Genomic DNA, 22,002 nt, shown 5'->3' on the forward strand with positions numbered 1-22,002 from the left:
AGGAGAAACTGTAAACCAGGTTCCAAAGCTTCACCAGTCGCCCAAATCTTGCATCTGGAGAGACTGAGCATGCTCCACACGAGAAGCAGTGAAGCTGCTACTAAATTAGTGGGGATATATCCCATTCTTTAGAAGGATCAGAATTTTATACCAAAGTAAAGGATGCCCAGGCATTTCAGGCTTTGCGTAAATTACATTAAACCACCAAAAGTATGAAAAATATTTTCAAAGTGGCAGTATATCTGTGTGGAAGGCAAAGTGTATAATCATGTCTGGTGTACAACTTTGCTTACTCTGATCTGCATAGTTTTTGGTCTTCAGCTCCAGCTGTCGAGTCTGAAATTCAAGGTGTTCCACTTGGATTTGTAGTTCTTTCTTCTCCTGCTCCAGTGCATCTTCAAACTCTATAAACTTCTGAATAGGGAAGAAGCAGAGAAGGAAGCACAGATGAGGAATAAATGTAAAATGTGTTTGCCCTATATGACTTTTCCTCTCCCCACAAAAAAAAAACGGAGAGAATATAAATTACAAAATAGGAAATAAGAATTTTTAAGTACTGTAATTAGTACAATAGCATTTAATCAAGCTGAAGAGACTATTTTAGATGAGAAAGTATTACCTATCTTTAATGTATAATTAACATATAAACTATGGTCCAACATGAGTTATGTAAACCAGTGCAACTCTATCATCTTCAGCAACATTGTTCTTCCTCATGCCAGGCTAAATTTTGATTCCTGTTAATTTGATGTCCGAGAAGCCAAATGGTATTTCTATGGTCATATATTTACAAATCTCATATGTCAGAAACCCTCAAACCAATTTTCCTGTTTGTGCAGTTTTAGAAAGTTTCACCTATAATTCACATGGTGGGTAAGTTTTGCAGAAACATGCAAGTCTTTTGGAAAACTCATCCACAGCTCTGGGCAGCTGAGAGCAACCTCTGCACCCAGACATAGTGACCTGCCCCAGCAGCAAACTCCAGAAGGGCTCAGTGGTGTGCAGGAGCCGAGGAAAGGAGGAGGGAAAGAGGTGGAGGAGATTGTCGCAGCAGAATTTAACAAATTTATACCCAGGAAGAAAAAGGTTGGCTAGCTGCTCTTGGCAAAGAAGGGAGGGAAGAGATCATTGCTGCTAAGTCTCATTACCAGCAACAAAGTGGCAGCTGTGCATATAGCAGTGTGGACTCCTGCAAAGAACATTGGGCTGAAGGAAAGATTTTTACAGATATACTCATTTCACAATGAAAACACAACAGAAAAATATCTAATTTCAGGTTATTATCTCTGTAAAATGTCACTTTTGACCCGGGAGCCTTAGTCATTCTCTGCATTGGATACTAGCATGCACAGCAAATAAAACATGCGAAACATTCAATTTAGCTCCACTGTAGTGAATTGATATTACACATTAGTCTTGATAAGACCTGTAGTCACAGTTGCTTTCATGAAATATTTAAATGAAACAGGGTCCCTGGAAAGTGAACAGCACCTTAAAATCTCTGAGTATATTTAAACAAGCCTGGTTCTTGTGCTATATGTGGTAACGAGAGTTTTTCTGCACAAAACACTAATACACGCCCATACACAATAATGACCCATAATCCATACTTCTGGACTCAGAAATTGAGTTGGTTCTAGTAACACCCCTGACACAAACTTGTGGAAAAATCCATAAGGCTCAGAAAACATTTGCTCTATTAACCACACACATCCTCTCCACAGCAAACCAAATCTGAAGCATGGTACCACCACACTTACAATGGCATAGGATACTAAAGCTATCTCACTAGCTTCAGAACAAGTCCTACACTGGCCTTACAAACCCAAAAATTTGAGTCTCGTTACATTAGTCCTAAACAGCTACGGAAGCTAAAACTACGGAGTTGTCTGCACCAACACGTCAGCTGAGCGGCAGGAGCACGAGTGGGGCTGGGAACAGCCCTGGTTGCAGAGCTGCAGAGGAAGAGAGAGAGCAGGAAATAAAGTGGAAACGGCTTTAATCTACCTTTAAAAAGTTTACAGAACAAGAGGAGTCCGTAGGAGGTAACTTGGGGCTATGAGGAGCTCACAAGGGTGCTCTGCTCCTGGCCCTGCCTCTCTTCCTCTCCGTCTGTTTGCTCTAACAGATTCACCAGCACGTGCACATCGGCTGGCTGAAATCTCCTCTTTCTAAAAGTACAAATACTGGGCAAGAAAAGCCTTCTCTCACCCTCCTCTGTACTCTGCACAGGGGAAAGTGTTGCTCTCCCCCAGTAATGCCACTCAAGAGGGCATGCTAATTTTAATTCAACAAACTCTAAAAGAGACAGACTCTGCTGAAAATAATTTTTGGATAAGATTCCCAGGGAAATGAATGCATTTAAATGCACAGTAAGATTATTTTGTTAAATTCTGCACATGAAACAATATGCACAGTATTTGACTGCATTCTCAGGATAAGCCTTGTGCATATTTCCTGTTACTTTTACTGAAATAATTAGCAGTGACACTGGAGCCATCATTATGCTCATGAACTGGATCTTTTCCCTGTAGACGACTGAAAGGCTACATCATTTATTATTCTTGCAGACTTTTAAATCTGTTCATTAAATTCATCTGAACAATGAGTCAGTTTTCATTCCTACATACCTGTATTTATAGAAACGATCAAATGCATTTTCGCCATGTCTCATTTTCCTGCACTGGTGTTCTGCAGTGCCTTTAATCTTTAACTGGGCTTTCAAGTTTCTTTTCCTTCCTGCCCAAATTTATTGCAATAAGCTGGGGTTTTTTTCCCCTCTTATGGTTGTTTTCCACCAGTATTTTCTAGAAATACCAGAAATGCCAACACCTTCTTCTATTGTAAAGGAGTCATCTCAGAGGCTAAACATTTACTTTTTAATTAAATTTTAAGACTGTACAAGGTTTTAGATTTTTAAGTAAGCATTTTTTCTCTGAGATGTCAATTAAACATTGAAATCCCTTAGTTACACATATCCAGCCATTTGTTTCATGGATTTTGAGAAATTTATAAAGCAATCTGCTTTGTAAATTTTCAGATTTACTCTTTAAACATTTTCCAGAATAACAATATAATGTCAGAATGAGTTAAAAAAAAAAAAATCCTAACCCACACAGCTACACTGAGCAACAGACCTAGAGAAGCAGCAGTTTAACTTGCTCCATTTGGAGGACTGATCGAAGCTACACCAACAAAAGAGCTATTTTCCTGGTGTAATATCCATCTCCTCGCACGGTTTTGCTTGAACCACTCTGCACTAAAGCCCTGTTGATGAACCCTTTTAATTACAGCCAAGGGATAATCCCCATCACATCGCACTGGCTCAGCTTTCACTACCCCCTTGGCGGGAGATGCCCTCCTGCTCCTAGTTCTCCATTCAACAGCATGCCACCCAGGTCAGGCAGGAATGAGTTTTTTAGCAGCAATAAAAATGAATGGACTTTAAGGAAAACATTCGCAAATTTCTCGGCAGTAAATTAGGAAGCAGAAGAAGGTACAAGCCCAATTTTATTCCCACTATGTAGGTCATCTTTAATAGGATTCCTGGATTTGCTACTGCTGTTTTTGGTTTAATTCAGAGGAAACTGATTGAAAGATTAAGTCTTCTACAAATATGGCTCAGTCTTCTTATTCAGTCCTGTCTATTTTGCAAGCTAAAAATAATGAAAGAAACTAGAAATCAATTAACTGTTTGGAGAAGAAAGAGACATGGAGACAACAATATTAAAAATTAATATTACCCTCAGTGTTCTCAGGGCAGAACAGCATTTCAGATAAATGTATTGCAGTATATCCAGTCCTGTCTGCTGAAGAGATCGAACAATGACATTTGTGCGCAGGGACCCAAGGGCTCTTTACTCTCCCTGTCTCTGAAGCACCTTTTAGCTGCTCCTGCATCAGAAGCCATCTCACCTGAGGTTCCCCCTGCGCATCAGAACGTCTGAAGGGCCAACAGCAGGAAAAGTCCCAGATCCAGAGAGGAGTGAACGGCCACACCAGCGGGATGAGGAGGAGAGGTTTCACTGCCGGGGCCGTCCCCGAGGAAAGCACACTCCTGATTGAGGAGACGGCTTAGCACACGCAGTCACTGCTGCTCATCCTTCGTGGTACAAGTGAGCTCTCATCAGGGTATTCAGGCAGGCTTTATTTTTTTTTTTCAGTAAGCCAGCAGCAGACATTTCATATAGCATCCAGGGAAGAGCCCTACTAGCCACTAAAAGCAGCAGAGATTGAAATGACCTTGCTCAGGAATATGAGCACATCCACAAGCACAACTAAGCAGTGCCAGAAGTTTGGGGAAAACAGGCACTTCAGGTACATTTGCATTACTCTTGTGAACAACAGCATCCAGGGACAGAGACAGCAGAGGCAGCACTTCATCTGCAGCATGATGCTGCGCCATGGTCCTCAAGCCGCGGCTTGTGGACCGTGCTCGATAGCTGCAGATGGCCCAGGCAAGCAGCACTGCCTGAGCTGGCTACGGTCTCTCTCCTGCCCTAACTCAACCTGCCAGGCACATCCGCTAGCACACAGCAAATCCCTCTACCACAAGGTGCTCTCTTCAACAACCCTTGCCTTCCCGTGTTGCTAGAAACTCATACCAGGGCAGGAGAAACAGAGAACACAAACTGAATAAAGTATTTTAATTTTAATTTTTTTTATTAACCAAACTCACAGAGGCAGTTATGCTTTAAAACCAAGCACATATTATTGAGTGAATACAGCTCAGTAAAACATCCATAGGCATTTCACATTTTGCACTTCTTGCAGGCGGGGGCAGGGTACAATACTGGCCATACTGAAGCTGTGGGAATCCTCAGTAACTTGAAGAGGACCCAGATTTCACCCCAACCTTTTAAACCTCCTAAAAATAAACAGGCAGAGGGGACACTAACTTGAAAGTCGCCTTCCCATCTGAACATTTTCTGTCTGTAATGTTTACAAAAAGCACCAAAACCAGTTATAACAGAAAAAGAATCCTGCTGGTTTACTCGTTTCTTGTGTTTTCATCTAAGTTTGTGCACAGCCAATCCTATCTAAATGCTGCACAAATGTTCAATGCACAAAGATGAGGCTCTATGTCTCTGTGGGTGCTAACTAAAATCAGCAAGCCTTCATAAGGGAAAAGAATATTCACATTAATCAGATTCATACTTCTGGCCTCAGAAATAGTACAAACTCCAATGACTTACTGAAAGCAAATAATGCAGATATTACTCTTGCTTCATTATAAACTTAAATATTTAACAGGATAAGAGTGGGCCAAAAAAACCCAAACCCCAAACCAAACTGCATAGCCTTATAGTCTTTTTAAAGACATCTTAAAATAACTGAGATACATTATTTACAAAAAACTCTGCCACAAATTAAAATGTCTACAGTAATAAGTTTAAAAACTGAAATGCAAATTTGCTGACTGCATTCTTTCACTTTAATGCTGCCAAGAGGCAAAAAACCAAACCAAAACAAAAAATGGTGCTGGTGAAGAATCACAGGCTTAACTTGCTGCTGTGAGTTGCCCTTGATTTCAAGGGGTTTCTCATTTGCAGAGCCAGGTGCTGCAACTGATTTTCTCTGATGGTTTCAGTACACAGAGCTCAGTTCAGACCCACACCCCAGTGATTTCACAGCTCACAGCTCCATCTTTATGGAGATGCAGTAAAGAAATTAGAAAACAGAAATAAAAAGGACCGGATAATTCCACCAATGGTTAAGAAAAACCTTTTGGTTTGCTTTTGGTTTTTTGGGGTTTTTTTTGCGGATCTCACTACAACAAAGTAGATGGGTGCACTGGAAGAAGAAACAGCCCACACTCCCAGTAGTTCTCAATAGCAAGGCTGACCACAGCATTAATATTTTTACTATTTTTTCCAGAGCCTCTACACTTGCTTTCAAAGAATGATTTCTGAATATGAACAGTTAATCACCTCAGTGATCTAAAAAAATGGGAGTATGAAACTACTATATATAAAAATTAGTCACATGGATTTTTTTCTGCTAGCCTCTATCCCCAGATTTCAAGCAGGATAACTGGTCTCTAATAACCCAGGATTATGACAAACAACAATGGCTCACACACTAGTCTTTATGGGGAAAATATCTAGCATAAAATCATCTTAAGATGAAAGAATGAGTATTCCTCTGAAAAGCAGTGGTACAATGCAGATCGCTTGGCTTCCTGCTTTACTGCCTTTTGCAAAGGAAGGAAATGACTAAAAATAGTAGCATATAATCAGAAATCATCACATCAGAAATCAAGCAGAGCCAGAGATGCACATATATGCAGAAATCTCATTACGTGGCCTTAATCTGTGGTGGCTGGTAGTGTGTGCAATGGTACTGTGCACCAAAGGGAGCATCGCGGGGGGCGTTCAGCCTCAGACCCATCCCATCGTCCCTTTGCTGGCAGGAGATGGCAATGCTGTGGGTGCAAAAGCAGCGCTGCATGAAGAAGCAAAGAATACACAGGTGGCAGAGACCTCCGCTGGGAAACTGTTGGGGTCTGTTGGTGAAGGGCTTGCACAACTTACTGGGGGAGGTCACCTCACCTGTAGGAAGCCCACAAACGAGGGAGGCAACGCTGGTTGTGTTGTCCACCTCACAGCTTCTTGGCAGCACCTAATTAGGTTGGCAATTTCATGAGTTGTGTTGACAGTATTTTGTCTTAGAAAGCCACGACAAAGGAAGAGGCCAACTCCTGCCTATTTAAGTCTGACCTGTTCAAAACCAAGTCTCCAGTCCCATTACCAGGCCTGGTGCTGATGAGTTCTACACGCTACTCAAGGTGAAGACTTTGTTCTGCTCTCTTAACAGGAGCCGTTTCACTCAACAGCAATTTCAGGAAGAGAGATGACTTCCTTATGAAGCAGATGTCTACCACGAAGTATTTGACACTCAAATCAGCAAGTCGCACTTTCTTATTGTAGCTCCTGTACAGGCAATGGCCACAGTCGGATACCAACAATGCCAGAGCTTCAGGAACAGAGTATTAAATCTTTTCACTTGGACAATCAGAAAAAGGATCCTTAAATTAAGCCACTTCTCAGAATTACGGTGGTCATCAGCAAACGCTCCCTCAGGAAATAACTTCCATTTCAATAGTTGCTATCAAGGGAATTCTGCTTCTCACTTTATGAACCAGCCTACATTGATGCAACTACTTTTTAGAAGAGCATTAGAGAGCTGTGTAAAATCAGCAAATAGTTAAAAATCTCAGACTATGAATAGATATTCATATTTTTATCCCTACAGGCATTTTATATGAAGTCAAGTCATTCATTTAGCAAAGCTGAAGATTAAGGAATTGAGTCTTGTCTACCTTACATCAAAGTTAACTTGACTCCACTGCATGAAAACATTCCTAGTTTCTACCAAGAAAAGTACAGACATATTTAGTGTTTCCCTTGTGAAAACAAAGGTTTTGCAAATATTTAAAGCTGTTCTCCCTCGCTGGTCTCAACAGCTGAAATGTACCCTCACACAAATAGAAAAATACAGCCATCAGCCCACACACAGTGATAAAAGCATACCTGAATTTCCAATGTCTTTTATCTAACATGACATGCATTTTAGAAATGTTTTGGGTCGCCAAGAGCACAGTTTCACTAATATATAAAAAGGGACTCCTGGCATTTTACCTGATAACCACTCATCTCACTCTTCAGTGCCCCAAGGTGACAGACTCGTGGGTTTGAGGGTGCTCCAAGCAATGCTCACCCTTTCTCCTGGAAGGCCCTTGCCTTCAGAAGACCCTTCTCCAGGTGACCCAGGTCAATCCCAGCCACGGCACCTGAAGAGCGGAACCCCGGACCCCCTGCAGCCTGGATGCTCCCCAGTGGTATCAACATGCAGTGAAACTGCAATACATCTGTTAAAAGAGACCCCAAACAGCAACTGTGCCACAAGAAAATATGCAATCAGTATGCGTAAAGTCTAATAACAGCCTGTACCTTCTCCATCCAAGGGATCTTAGTTACTGCAAACAAGAAAATGCTATCTCAAATATTAGTTTTATGAGACATAGTTCAAAAGACTGAACTATAACACTCCCACAAGAGCACTGACAAACAGGAGACAGTCCACGAGCTGTAGAGTTGAGCCACAATTGTGAAATGAAGCAATCAACAATTTAAAGCCCCTGACTACACCACACTTTTAAAACTCTCAGACAATTAATTTACCATCTCAAATTTCATGCTTGTTCAAAATCTTGTCCTGCACTTACCACAAAACTCAGCAAATCATAACTGTGTTTTCCAACGCCTCTTGTTCAACGCTGCGTGGGTTCCCAATTTCTGGTGTATTCCGCAATTATGCCCTCACAGTTGTGATAGCCGTGATATAAAATCTCTTACATTTTCATTGCAGAGCTTGGCCTGAAGTTCAAACCATATTCACAGTACAACACATGTTACACATCAGCCTTGGGACCAGGAGGTGTTTTATATTAGAAATGCATGATTATATTAATAATTCTACATTGAATACTTAAGATACATAACACTGATTCACATGAAGATGCTTACACATAAATATGCATTTAATATGGAAAAATAAGTATCAGCCTTCCTTGGCTGAGGTCTCAAATAAAGCTGACAGTGAACAAGGCCATTTATTAGTAGAATGGCCAAAATATCGTAAAAGATAACAACCCTTTCCTTCACCTTCCCATTTTTCCTGACACATTATAATGCCATTTTAACTGTATCTTTAACTTAGTTTTTAGAATTTATTAGTCCAGAAGGACACATAGTACACAGTTTCATGATGGAAAGATGCTCTGAGCTATGCCTGGTATCTGAATCTTTGCTATGCTCTTCAAAGACAAATGCACTCCTGAAGGAACATTTCCATCTCCATAAAAGCATACAACCTTCTAGTGAACATTCCCTTTACATCTGCAGAGCTTGGAGATAAAGATTTTTGTTCCTGTTGCTAACTCCAAGAAGTCAAAAAGACATCTTTTATCTGCTAGATACTCTATAGTCACAGATCGGTCTTTGAATGCCTTCTGTGAAATAAATGTCTTTTTTGTTGACTAATGCAAAGATTACCATCTCCTATATTCCAAGGGATCTGAGTCTTTTTTCAAAGGAAGATCACTTTTCTCTTAAGATGCTCCCTGTGAAGTAGGCCTGGTCCTACAGCACAGCCAGGAGAGGCAGAGGGGACCCTCCCAGACCATCGACTCTGCTCCAGCTCTGCCAGAGACACAGAGTTCGCCCGTCCTGCTGCCCACATCTCCCGGTGGGACTAACGACGTGCTTACTTGGGACAGAAGATGCAGCGGAGGAAAGGGGTGCACAAAGAAGGGATGGGCTGCTAGTGGAGTTCTTCTCAAAACTGCCTTGAGAACAGCCTTGTCCCGTATTTCCATCGGTAAGCATGGCCAACAAGAAAGGAGGTATGACTCTGAAGTCTTGCAGATGACACAAGACCGGGAGGTGCCGTCAGCACTAAAGAGAACCAAACTACCACAGGGGAAGAACTGGATGATGCTGAAGACCAGAGTGATACTGGGACTGAACAGCACACGAGTGCAAGGGCACACACACACAGGGGCAGCCACTTCTGCTGTGATGAGGAGGGTCGAGAGGAAGGAGCTGATAGCAGAACGTTTAGTTCATCAGGCCCCACAGTGACATGCTCTGGGCCAGGTGCAACTGCAGCGTGAGGAGGGCAGAGAGGAGAAGGACATGCTGCCGCCTCCTGCCACTCCATGCCACGCAGACTGCACTGGACCATGCTAACGAAGGTGACAGCCCTCAGACAAACCTTATTACTAGGACTCTGAAAAAGGCCGTGTGACACTGGGACACTCCTAGGAGTGCGTTCGTGCCACAGGATGAAGCACTGGTAAGATGTGCCTGGAAGACAACCCATTATTCCTCCTACCTCTCAGGGAGGATCAAACCAAGCACCAGATGTGGCTAAGTGTTACTCAAGGAAGAGCGGGGTGAGGCACTCTGTAAAACAAGACTAGCCTGGACAGGTGACACATGGGCACCTCCATCCTAGCAGGACGCACAGCACAGGCCAGCGCACCCGTCTTCTTTGGTGAGGGAACAGAGAGCTTGGCTCCAACACCTAGCAAATGGAGACCAAGATAGGACAGGACCAGTTTCCATTAGCCCAGCAAAGACATAAATATTTGATAGAGCGAAAACTTACTAATAGTGAAGGCCAATGCTGGCACAAGAACAAACCAGTAAAACCAAGCCATGAATAAAAAAAAACAAAACCAACTCCACTGCAATTTAGAAGAAGGTAAGAGTAAAGACAGGAGATTCAACTAATGGTTTTAAGACAAAGCTTGATATATTTATGAAATGGATTATATAACTCAATTGCCTGCAATACCAAGGGACTGGATGTGCTGACTCAGGAAGTCCCTCCCAGTGTTATCGTCCTAAGTTTTAATTAAGAGTGGGTGTCTTTCTAAGAATGCTAGAGGCAAAACATTTGAGATAGAGATTTGGTGCAAAAATTACCATGCAGTAAGAGGTCCATAGGCATCAAGTCTGGAGTAACTCAACTTAAACCAAGATAGTCCCCAGCACTCTAACTATACATACTATAGCTACCCACTCAGTATTAAAACAGGTTGAGTGGATGCTGGACGCTCACCATGTTGTGACATGCACAGACCTCCTGCTTCACATGCTGCTTCTACAACCAGCTGTACTATGAAGCTGGACACTTGCACAGAGGCATTCTCACTAAAATCACATGGTAAATACTAGCTTAAGATAACTTTCATTATTTCAAGACCGTAGATGTTAATTTTCTCCCAAATCACAGAGATCATGATACCACAAGTGCAGCAAGTGGAGCACCCAACAACCACTATCCAAACTCTAGCCTCCCTGTTTTTTCTTTCTTTCTAAATTTTTTTTATGTATGACATTGCATTATTGAAGTCACAGTTTTCTGCTTCCTGCATAGCTTAGCACGAGCCTCCATTCAGGGAGATAAAAGATACTGATGCACTGTTTTTAAATGTTGAACAGAAATAGAGCATGGATAACAATGGATAATGAACAAATACTAATGGAACAAATATTTTTTAAAGGAAAAAATCAAAATTATGCAAGCTAGTACTGTAAAGTTTTCTTCCTTTGTGAGGACTAGAATGTATTTGTATGTATTTTTGTATCTGGAATTATGGTGCAAATTATGTAGCAATTTTGATCCAACTCAGGCTATACACTACAAAAACCAGCCAGCTAAAGTAACGAAAAGGAAAGGGAGGTGAGACTAAGGTGGGGCTAGCAAAATGTAGGCAGTGTTTCAAATAACTGGAACTACAAAGATGCTGCAATTGCATTTAATGCTGCTACAAAAGGTGGCTGTGATGAAAAATGGTGTTAGTCCACATAACTATCCTAAGAAGTGCTTAAATCATTATTTTACAGATTTGAAAAATTGTAAGAAAGTGAGTAGAGGATTTGCCAAAGACCACTGTGCAAGTGAGCGGCAGAGCAGCCATCAAGACTCCAGCAGACCGGGTAGGAGGCTAGGGGGAAGGGAAAGGTCACTGCCTGCCGGGCCCTAGAACAGGGGTACGGCCCCCGCTGAAGCCACAGCCACCAGGGAAGGAATGAAGCTGATAGCCATCACCAGATGGACAACCTCAACACCGTGGCCATGATCAGCACGGCAGTCGATGCAGCCTGTGACGTCCCTGAAGCTGAACGCGTGGTACGTGTTCTGCTGGACTGGGACCTCCAGAGAGAGGGCAACTGGTTAAACGGGAGACCCCGCGCAGCGTCGGCAGGCGCCCGCAGCCAGGCCCACCGCAAGCTCTATCTCGCCCGTGCAGAGCCGGAGGCACCACGGGACTCTGCGAAGGCACCGCGCTGGGAAGCCCCTTCAAAGCAGACTTCTCCAGTTATGCTAGTAAGTAGAGGAGATCTCTGGAGGCAGAAGGCACCTAGTACAAGGTATATACAAATCAATGGATAAAAATAACATTTTAGTTTAAATTGAATGTGCTCTTAAACATAAATGCCCAGAGATTGAATGTGAAAGTATGGTAGTATTTGTTGAACACTACTATGTTCAAATCACAAATGAAAAAGTATTATTTCTCTAACAAAGTCTTTCACCATTTTCTAATAAAATGAAAATGCAGTAAGAAATATGACTAATATAATTTCTTAAGGATATGTGTGTAAATACTGTATCTCCTTATTTTATATATACATACAGCCAAATTGCATCAAACCAGTGAGAAACAACTTGTCCTTCAAAGACTACAGAAAAGCACAAAGTGATAAACAAAACAAAATAGAGTGGAAAATCTCTACATAAATAATTAAAATCAGTTACTGGAGCTTATTTTCACTCTGGTGTGCTAAGGATAAAACTGATACTAAATCAAATCTAGTACACCCAACACACCCTAAAACCAAAGCTTTTTATGTGCAAAGCTACGAAGCCACACACTCTTCATGTAGCTGTAACACTGGAGAAGGCAAATTCCTTGTGCAAGAAGAGCCTATTAAGTGTTACGCAAGAGGGAAGAGGCCAGCTGCCACGGCCATCCTTCTGCATTTCTCTCAATACTTTTTTTTCATCCTTATTCCATGAACCTCTCTTTCATCTTAAAGGAAAGAATATTTCTAGCAGATATGTGTCATACTGTATGGTACCACACCTTCACGATCTGAAAGAAAAAAAATAAATTTATTGATAGCTGCTTAAATCTTCACAGGAAAAAACCTCGAGGTGTCTCAAAGCTGTAAAGAACTTTCACCAATCTAGCAATGCCTTTCTGAAATACTCAGCAGAGTATTCACGTCACATAGTATCCACGTCTGTTATAATGTCTTACATAATGGAACATTTCTGCTTCCACAGCAGGGGTTTGGGGTCGGAATTTAACCCTCCTATTGGAGGTAGGGCTAATTTCTTTTCTAGTGGAGCTTCAGATGAGCTTTACAACTAGATTTTGGAAGGTCAAATTTAGACCATGTAGAGAAAGACATCAGAAATGCTCCATTATACCCAATATAAATCAGTGGATCTTTCACTAACAAAAAAAATCCATTCCATGGGCTTCTGGGGAGACTACTGAAACTTAGCAACAATGTACATAGTTAAATGGGAAGGCAGACCCAGACAGAGGCAGTCAATTAATGCCATGATCACCATGAAATATAAAACTCCTTATGATTTAGTAAGAAAAATGCTACTTAATATATCAGTTACTTGAAAAATCTCTTAGCTCTGAAACCACTCACTCTGATTTTAACTCTGATACTCTGAAACACAGTCTATACAGTTTCCTTACATAACACTGGAGGAGAACATATACACCAAATTAAATGCTGAGAGCACCAGATTCCCCTTAATTTTACCATCGCGGGCAGCTTTACAACGAATACCACCAACTTTGCCTACCCACTCCTCAATCTAGGGAGGTTTCTCCTGAAAACAGACACCTGCCTTCTCAACTGCAGCTCTAAAGCAGACAGACACCCAGAATTCGGTATGCGAGATGTGTCACGTGAGTTAACCAGCAATTTTCACTGTCTTCTAGTCCTGCACACGCAGACATGTGCGTCTGCACACACCACACACCTCTTGCCTTACTCCCCATCTCCATTTGCTGTGACACGCTGAATTTAGATTGCTCACTCTTTAAACACGTCCTAATGTCCCACTTTCTGCAAGACACAATGTATTTTAAAATGATTAACTGCTAAATTAAAAAGAGGATTCTGTTTTAGCTCAACAAAAACATGTATTTGGACTATTTTCCAAAGCTATCATTGATTGGTGAAAGAAAACTGTAAAATATCCTGAAATGACACCTCTCTCTATAGTGGGAAGGGGAAGGTACTTCTTTATAACCAAGTTCTTTTAAATGTGTTGTACATCATGTTGTATACTTCTTCTGAATGTGCTGTTCACAAATGTGTTGCAAAGGAGCTTGCAAATGAGCCCTTTCGGTCCTTTTTCAAGCACAGAATCCCAGAACTAAAAATTTCAGACAGACTCTGAAAAAGAGGGCAAAAAGCTAACGTGCTTCTGGCCCATACACCTTGAAAATATCCAATCATTAACAGATTAGTTAATTTTCCTGTCTTAAATCAGGATTTATAATTACTATGTACAATTATCTTTTGGGAGAAACTCGGCATGTGTCTGACAAAAACCCTTCCATAAAACACTGCAGATGGAAGGGCATGCAAGTCTGTTTTGATGCTGCTACGTTGCTTCCCCTCTCCAGGAGGATGAGCTGGTCTGCTCTAGCACTGAGAGGCAGCTAGCGTTCATGCCACGAAGCCGAATGGCTGACCTTGATATGGCCAAGCCCCAGGTATAATGGGGAAGAAAAATGAGTCTGAAACTGTTTTTGTCAGACCCTGTTGAGCATCACATCCTGCCTTGAGCAGGTCCCTTCAAATCAGGGCACTGGGAGAGAAGGCAGACACTAGCAGCTGTCCATGACCAGTGGAGACCACATCACCATCCAGCTCAGGAGCAAAAGGTCCAACGCTTCCCATTGATACCTGAACTAAAGCAATTTGTCCTGCAAAGCAAGGCACAGCTCCAACAATATCATTCTGAACACCTTGCAGCCCAACAGACTGTGATGTGAACTGTGGACAAACAGAATACCACACCCGATGCATCAGTTTTGAAGGTTGACCACCTCCTTGAAGAAAGACAGGATTTTCTACCACAAAATACAGAAGAATTGCACTGTTTGACATGGCCCATGTGTGGCATCCCTGGACATGCAGATAGGCTGTCAATCTTCCCGATACCAATGTGCAACCTCAGACTGATGGTCTATCTATTTGAAAGACTGGACTAAAACTGAAATTGCTGTTGATTGAGAAACGGACAGATGAAACGGCAGCCCTGCACTCATCTGCTGGTCCTTGCACAGCGGTGTGACACAGGCTGAGCCTGTGAGGCTCACACACACAACATTATGTATGTATTTCAGTACCATGATGCAGTCTCCTGGAAATGCCAAGCAGGTTCCCACTAGGAAAGACAGCAGAGGGTCCAGCCAGCTGCTCAGACATCACTTCACCACCTGAAGTCAATGCAGAGCAGCCACCGCCCGGCCAGCACTCCACACGTGAGCTGTGCAGGAAGACTATGCAGGAGGAGATGAGAAGAGGAATGGAGCACCTCCTCCCACCTGGGACACACCACGCTTCCTCCTCAGCAGCATGAAAGGATCTAGCCTGCTACGACTTGTCAGAGGCACCATGACAACCGATGATGATGGAGATGTATGCCACCTTCATCCTCCTCAGCAGGCAAAAAGAACAAAGGTGCCAGGGTGCCTCTGCTAGATGAAAGATTGCATCATTCTCAGAAAAGTGAAGACTGGCTAGGAATTTTTCTTGAAACTTCAGCCATCACAGTTATTTGAAGTCATCTGCAATGGTAGTAAGTCCAAATCTTCCCAGACCTTCTTGGCTTTTTTCTTACAATTCTACCCCCTGAAACCCCAATACTAAGTTCAGCCTTCATATACCTAGCAGGTCCCAACAACATCCTTGAAAAAACCACCTGCAGAGCCATGAACAGAAAGTGACCACGAAGAAGCCTGCTCCATTTCATCAAGAGAAAGAAAAAAGGTTCACGTCAAAGCCTGCTTGAGGATTACTATTTGACTTACATGGGTAACCCTGTTAAGGGGAAACCTGGCCTTCACCCCAGATCATCATCATCAACCAACATCCAGAACATTATCCTGAATTGCTCTTTAAATAAAGTAACAGCTCATAGTGCTCGCCTAGATTAATTTTACTTTAAAGGTAATCTTTAATAACACACACTGGTATTTATGCATATTAATAAGTGCCATAAGCTTGAGTGACATAAAAAGGATTTGTATGAAGGATCTGTGTTTGGATATACATTTTTTTTCCTCCAAAATCAGTGAGAATAAAGTAAGTTTACCAGATGGCAAGGACTGATGGGCATTACATTTGGAAAGCCTGATTCCTCACAGAGAAGTGATTTAGAAACACCTATCATATGGTCAGTTTCTGTAGCCTGTCATAAATCGATTTTGTTAGCTTTCTTTAAATTAATAAAACTTGTAAACTGAAGAGTCTTCAAACTCATTTAATCTAATCGGTGTAGACTTCATACCATTTATTAGAAAAATTTAGAATAACCAATCAAGTGTCTTCAGCAAGTGGCTTTTCAACAACTCTTTGTCCTACACCACCACCTATAATATGCTAAAAAAATCTAGAGTTTTCACATTAAAAGAAAGCATCTGCACACAAACTTTTTGTGGGGAGATGGATCAAAAAAGTAGAGAGAAGGACAAGCTGCTTCTGCATTTCTAAGAGCATTTTTTCATCTGCCTAACCCCAAAGCATTGCATCTTGTATTTCAGTTCTTAGTCTGCATTTGGTACACTTCCCTCAGACCAGCTTGGCTTCTCACCAGCAGAAGGACACATCTCTCCCCTGCATCTCAAAACCAGCGCTGACTAGTCTGCCACCAAGATATATCCTGTGGGAGACAAGGTCCCGGGAACAGACCGGCACATTCTGCATCTTTCAGGACACCGCACTGCTGCCAGCCTGGTTTTCATCCGCACTGTCACCCCCAGTCTGCACCCTATCACGTGCCGACTCGCCTTACTCCTGATGGAGTGACGCACAAAAGAAGAAGCAAATAAAAAAGGGCAGACTGCCATAATACTAAAATCACACTGTGGAGAGGGAAGAGAGTGGCTGCTGCTCTTAAACCTCTGCAGACGGTCTCTTCCCTGGTGTCACGTTGGCAGGGGTAGGGGCAGGACAGGAACCAACCTAGAACTGCACCAGACCCTCCTTCCGCTTGCAGAGGCAGCTCTCAACCCTCATATCTGAGTAGAGAAAAGGCATCATTCAATTATTTCCCAGCAAATGCCCCTAGTTCAACCTTCAGGGGAAGGAAAGAATTATCTCTATCACTGTTATTTGCATTATCATCGATCCTAGTCCTGCATCAGGAGACAGGCAATGGGATGTTAAATCTTCAGCTTACAATCCTATTTGGTTTTATTGCTACAATTCTTTGTAAGGAAAGGCATGCTTAGAATCTAAAGATTATCATCCTTCACACAGTGGATGTGCTGATCATAGGCCAAAGCAACAACGATGTTGTCACTCTTGATAAGGATGGCTAGTAAGTTTACTTTACCATTTAAGAGGGAAAGGAGAAAATGAGAATCATTATAACTAACACTGCCTACTTACACATGAATTTGAAACATAGAGGTCTCCAGAAACATTTTTGCTGTTGCTTACTTTTTAAATATATGGTGTTAATTTTATTATCTTCAGTTGCTGAGTTTTAATCATAATCTGCAATATTGTGATCAATTCTGAATCATGTTCTAGTGCTATCACTGACAAAAGACATAGCAGAAAAATGAGAAAAGGTGACATAATATCCCCATGATTTAATGTTTGTCTCACCCAGAAGACATGGGATCACTTTACAGATGCTCACACCTCTGTTTTTACTTCTGAACAATTAAATGGATATATTTTGGAACCTTACAACAAGCAAAGAGGAAAGTATCATAAATATGAAATCTAACATTTGCATGCTTAGTAGAAAAAAAATCATTACAAATATCACAGTACTCTTCATGAGAATGAAGAACCTAGTTTCTCCAGGACCAACAGCTTTTGTAAATCAAGACAATTGCAAAAGAGGACTCAAGGTAAATTGGAAGAATCCTCTTAATAACAACAGAGATTCTGCTGCTCATTCTGTTAGTGAAATCTGACAGTGCCCCCAGGCTCCAGGAATGGACGAAGAGGGGTCTGAAGAATATAGAGACAGATCTTGTACACAGACGGCTGTGCAGTAAGTCTGCATTTCAAGCTTGCCAGTTCCTTTCAACTGCATATAGTGGAAAGGATCCACGTGATAAGCAAAGCCTTTCTTTATCTGGTAACTGCTATTCCCAAATGCTTTCCTCCTTCAGTGCTATGAGGTCACCATCAAGCTGCAGAAACTCCCATTAATCAGCTATTTGTGAGGTCAGGTTTCAGGGTGGGGAAAGAGAAAGTGCCTTCCCAGGCTGTGGTTCATTTCACAGAGAAAGAAAATATGAGGCAGAAAGGGAAAAAGTGCTCACAGTGGAGAACACCGGAGGCTGGAGCACAGAGCATCAATTTTATCACCCTTCCTCACCATCTTCATCTTCTTAAAGAGAATTAGAGTACAAGGGAGGGACAGTATTTAAAGTATCCCCTAACAAAAGGGGGCTGGGGGGATTTCAAAAGCCTTTCTGTTGTTTGAGATGCAGACAGGAGCTAGTGATCTTGCAATATTGCCTCCCAGTTGGAGAGCTCTTTAAGTACCTCAAGCCACACAGAATCCTGCAGCGAGTAACAGCCCATGCGTCTCACAAAGGACCATCTCTTCCCAAAACAGTGCCCATTGAGTTTCAAACAAAACACAGGAGGCATCTTATTACATAAAAATAAAATACCGGTAAGTGAACGTGCTTATCATGTTAAAATAACAACGCAAATAGCAAGCCATGATGAGGAAGCGATGGCCACAGCAACATGCCATCAGAAGATGGAGATGTTGATTTTTTTTTTGCAAGTGGGAAAGGTGATATCCAGGTGTCTCTCGAACACGAGTTGCACAATGGCAATGCCAGCAAAGGGCTTTTACAGTTCACATCCTTTTTGGGTCCTGCACCTGGGGAAGCACAACTCCAGGCACCAGTATATGCTGGGGCCACCCATCTGGAAAGCAGCTTGGCAGAAAACTGGGGGTCCCAGTGGACACCAAGTTGAATATGAGCCAGCAATGTGCCCTTGCAGCAAAGAAGGTGAACGGTGTCCTTGGCTACCGCCAGGAGGTCGAGGAGGTGATCCTTCCCCTTTATTCAGCACTGGTGAGGCCACCCCTGGGGTGCCGTGTCCAGTGCTGGGCTCTCCAGTACCACAGAGAGAGTCCAGTGAAGGGCCACAAGGATGATGAAGGGCCTGGAGCACCTGGAGAAGAGAAGGCTCAGGGGCATCTCATCAATACATATAAATACCTGAAGGGAAGGTGCAGAGAGGATGAAGCCAGGCTCTTTTCAGTGGTGCCCAGTGACAGGACCAGAGGCAATGGGCACGAAGAGGAACACAGGAGGTTCCCTCTGAACATCAGGAAACCCTTTTTCACTGTGAGGATGACTAAGCACTGGCACAGGTTGCCCAGGCAGGTGGTGGAGTCTCTATCCTTGGAGATATTCAAATGCCGCTTAGACCCAGTCCTGGGTAACCTGCTCCAGGTAACCCTGCTTGAGCAGGATGGTTGGACCAATGACCTCCAGAGATCCCTTCCAACCTCAACCAGTCTGTGATTCTGTGAAAGTACCCAGAGCACAGGTACACCCAAGGGGAAGCCCAGAAGATGACATCTCAAAAGACAGCCCACTGGAAACGTCACACACAGCAGCGCGCACCACTTCAGGGGCTCCCTGTGCTGCCAAAACTCATGTCACATCACCGGGCAGCTCGGAGCAGCACTGCCCACCTCTCGGTCAGGCCCAACAGCAAGACAAGAAGTCTTTGAGCACCGCAGCCTGGAAGGCTCTGCCACACGGTCGCATGCCAGCTCCTCGCTCCCACAGCTGAGCAAAGGCCCAGCCACGCTGACGCAGGCAGCATCACCTGCTCTCCAAGGCCTGCAGCCTGGAAACACACCTACCACCACCAGCAGAAAAGCTGGCGTTTAGAAACAACAGCTACATTTAATGAGTGAGACAGAGGTTTCCTTAACCACTTTCCAGTGGAGGTTGCTTTCAAGTGCTAGACTGCCATAGCACAGTAAAAACTACAAAAGCCTTTCACGAGGGGGGCAGACCTCCTCACCAGCACTAGGTACTTATCTCTATACCACACCTATATGCATGTTAAATGAGCATCCATTTAAAAAGTTCTAATGAGCATTAACTGATGTTGCAAATCAATTGACCAAGATCTTACTTTGCTATTAATGCACTTTTTGTTTCCTTGGACAGCCACCACCATTCCTTTGCAATGTATGAAATTTCACTGGAAGCCGTTTTCACACAACAAGAGGTCAGAAGGCCACCTCTACGCCTGGCAGAAATCCACCTAGCTTTTCTGACCTCCAAGAAGCAACGCTAACATACACCAACCATCTCCATGCTTCTGTGCTTCCCGTCTGTGAAAGCTTTTACAGGCATTTACACGTGCACGCTCATCTTGGAATTAGTGCCCAAACGTGACCAACAATCTCTGCAGAAACCAGCATTTAGGGCACATGGTGGTGGTTTTCTTCAAGAGAAGAAAAATCCAGAACATTAGAAAAACAGCTTACATAAAACAAAATGTCTCATTAAGAGTGGACTCAATACAGCTTGTTTTCCCAGGGGATTTCTGCTGGTGTCCCCTAGCCCTTTTCCCATCCCAATTCTACCCCCATGTGTCTTCTGAGCAGACACCAGGAAGAGATGGCGTTTGCACGCTGGACCCACCTGCCCCAGACCCACATGCTGACTGTCCTGCTGCCTGCTACTGACCTGCATGTTGGCAAGCTCTGCCTGTCTCTCCTCTAGACAGCATCTTCACTTGGCCTTTCTCTCTTTCACTTCTCACAAAAAAAAAACCCCAACCCCAAAATCCCTAGCCCTTTTTTTACAAATATGGCTGAAAGCAGTCACCAGCTTCCTAAGTTATTGGGGGTGACTGCCTAACAGAGCAACCACATAAGCTTCATTTCCTTAAGAAATCAAGCTAAAAACAATACTTAGCCAGTAAAAATAAATAAATACCGTGCGTTAGTGTACACCACCACAGATACCAGGGCCACAAAGGTGGGAAATGGACTGGAGTATCTTTCACAGGAGGAGAGGCTGAGAGAGCTGGGGCTCTTCAGCCTGGAGAAGAGATGACTCAGGGGGATCTTACCAGTGTGTACCTGCTGGGAGGGAGTGAGGACGAGGGAGCCAGACTCCTCTGGACAAGAGGCAATGGGCACAAATAAAATGACACAGAATTCCATCTGAACACAAGGAAGCACATTTTTACTGTGAGGGTGGTCAAACACTGGGACAGGTTGCCCAGAGAGGTTGTGGAGCCTCCACCTGTGGAGATGCTCAAACTCTGACCAGACATGGTCCTGGACAACCTGCTCCAGCTGACCCTGCTTGAGCAGGGGGTGTTGGACTAGATGATCTCAGGAGGTCACCACCAAACTAAAGGAATCTGTGATTTTGCAAAACACCATACCATGCAAGAGATAATTACCCTATGTTTATACGTAATACAAAACAGGTGGCAGAAAACAAAACCACCTAAAATCTGGTGCAATCCCACATCTTTAGTAGCTTGGAGGTCACAGAAAACTGAAACGTTGTGTACTAAGCCCTGTAATCACAGAGACTGACAGCACCGCCTCATTTCAAGGAACTTCTATTTTCAATCCACTTGCCTAGGTGCTTCTGCTGTCCTATTTTAGGACAAGTGGAAAATACGGAGTCACTCTGCAGCCCAAGAGTTCAGAAAAATAAAGCAATAATTTGCTTTTGGCAAAGACTGTCATAAAAAATAATATATAGAATCATCTTAGAGAAAGAGACAGAAGAGTATTGAGAAGGAGAACCTGCCTTTACGGCATTTAGCAGAAGTGAAATGTAAGTTGTTAGAAACAGCCCTAATTTATCAAAACATACCTATAGAGTCTGTTTGTGCACAATTTATGCATAAAGATGAAACAGCAAGATTTGATGGTTCTGCAGCACTGGTAACAAGACAATACAACGCACATTTTTATGCCAGAGAACAATGCTCACTTGTGGTTTCAGTTACATTGAAATTAATAAACCAATATAAAGTAATTATAACTCAGGGTCTTTTGACACAGTATTGCAAGACAAGAACAGATCAGTTTTTCATCTCCAACTCCCAACTTTAATTGTTGTAATTAGCACTCATACACAGAGAGGAATCAAGACTGGGTTCAAATCCTGTTCCCAGAGGA

The 22,002-nt window shown here is 42.8% G+C and overlaps 1 protein-coding gene across 29 annotated transcripts in view; it reads right to left on the reverse strand.

Annotated features, from left to right (window-relative positions):
* Positions 1–22,002, reverse strand: part of MAPK8IP3 (mitogen-activated protein kinase 8 interacting protein 3) — a 78,420-nt gene that overhangs the window by 53,769 nt on the left and 2,649 nt on the right. For all 29 annotated transcript variants that reach the window (XM_069809510.1, XM_069809508.1, XM_069809500.1 and 26 more), the window contains exon 2: positions 294–414. In XM_069809510.1, coding sequence (XP_069665611.1) covers positions 294–414 — 121 coding nt within the window. The remainder of the gene's footprint in view (positions 1–293; positions 415–22,002) is intronic.

The sequence above is a fragment of the Haliaeetus albicilla genome, chromosome 22 (genome assembly GCF_947461875.1).
Source record: "Haliaeetus albicilla chromosome 22, bHalAlb1.1, whole genome shotgun sequence".
In the NCBI taxonomy this organism is placed as follows: domain Eukaryota; kingdom Metazoa; phylum Chordata; class Aves; order Accipitriformes; family Accipitridae; genus Haliaeetus; species Haliaeetus albicilla.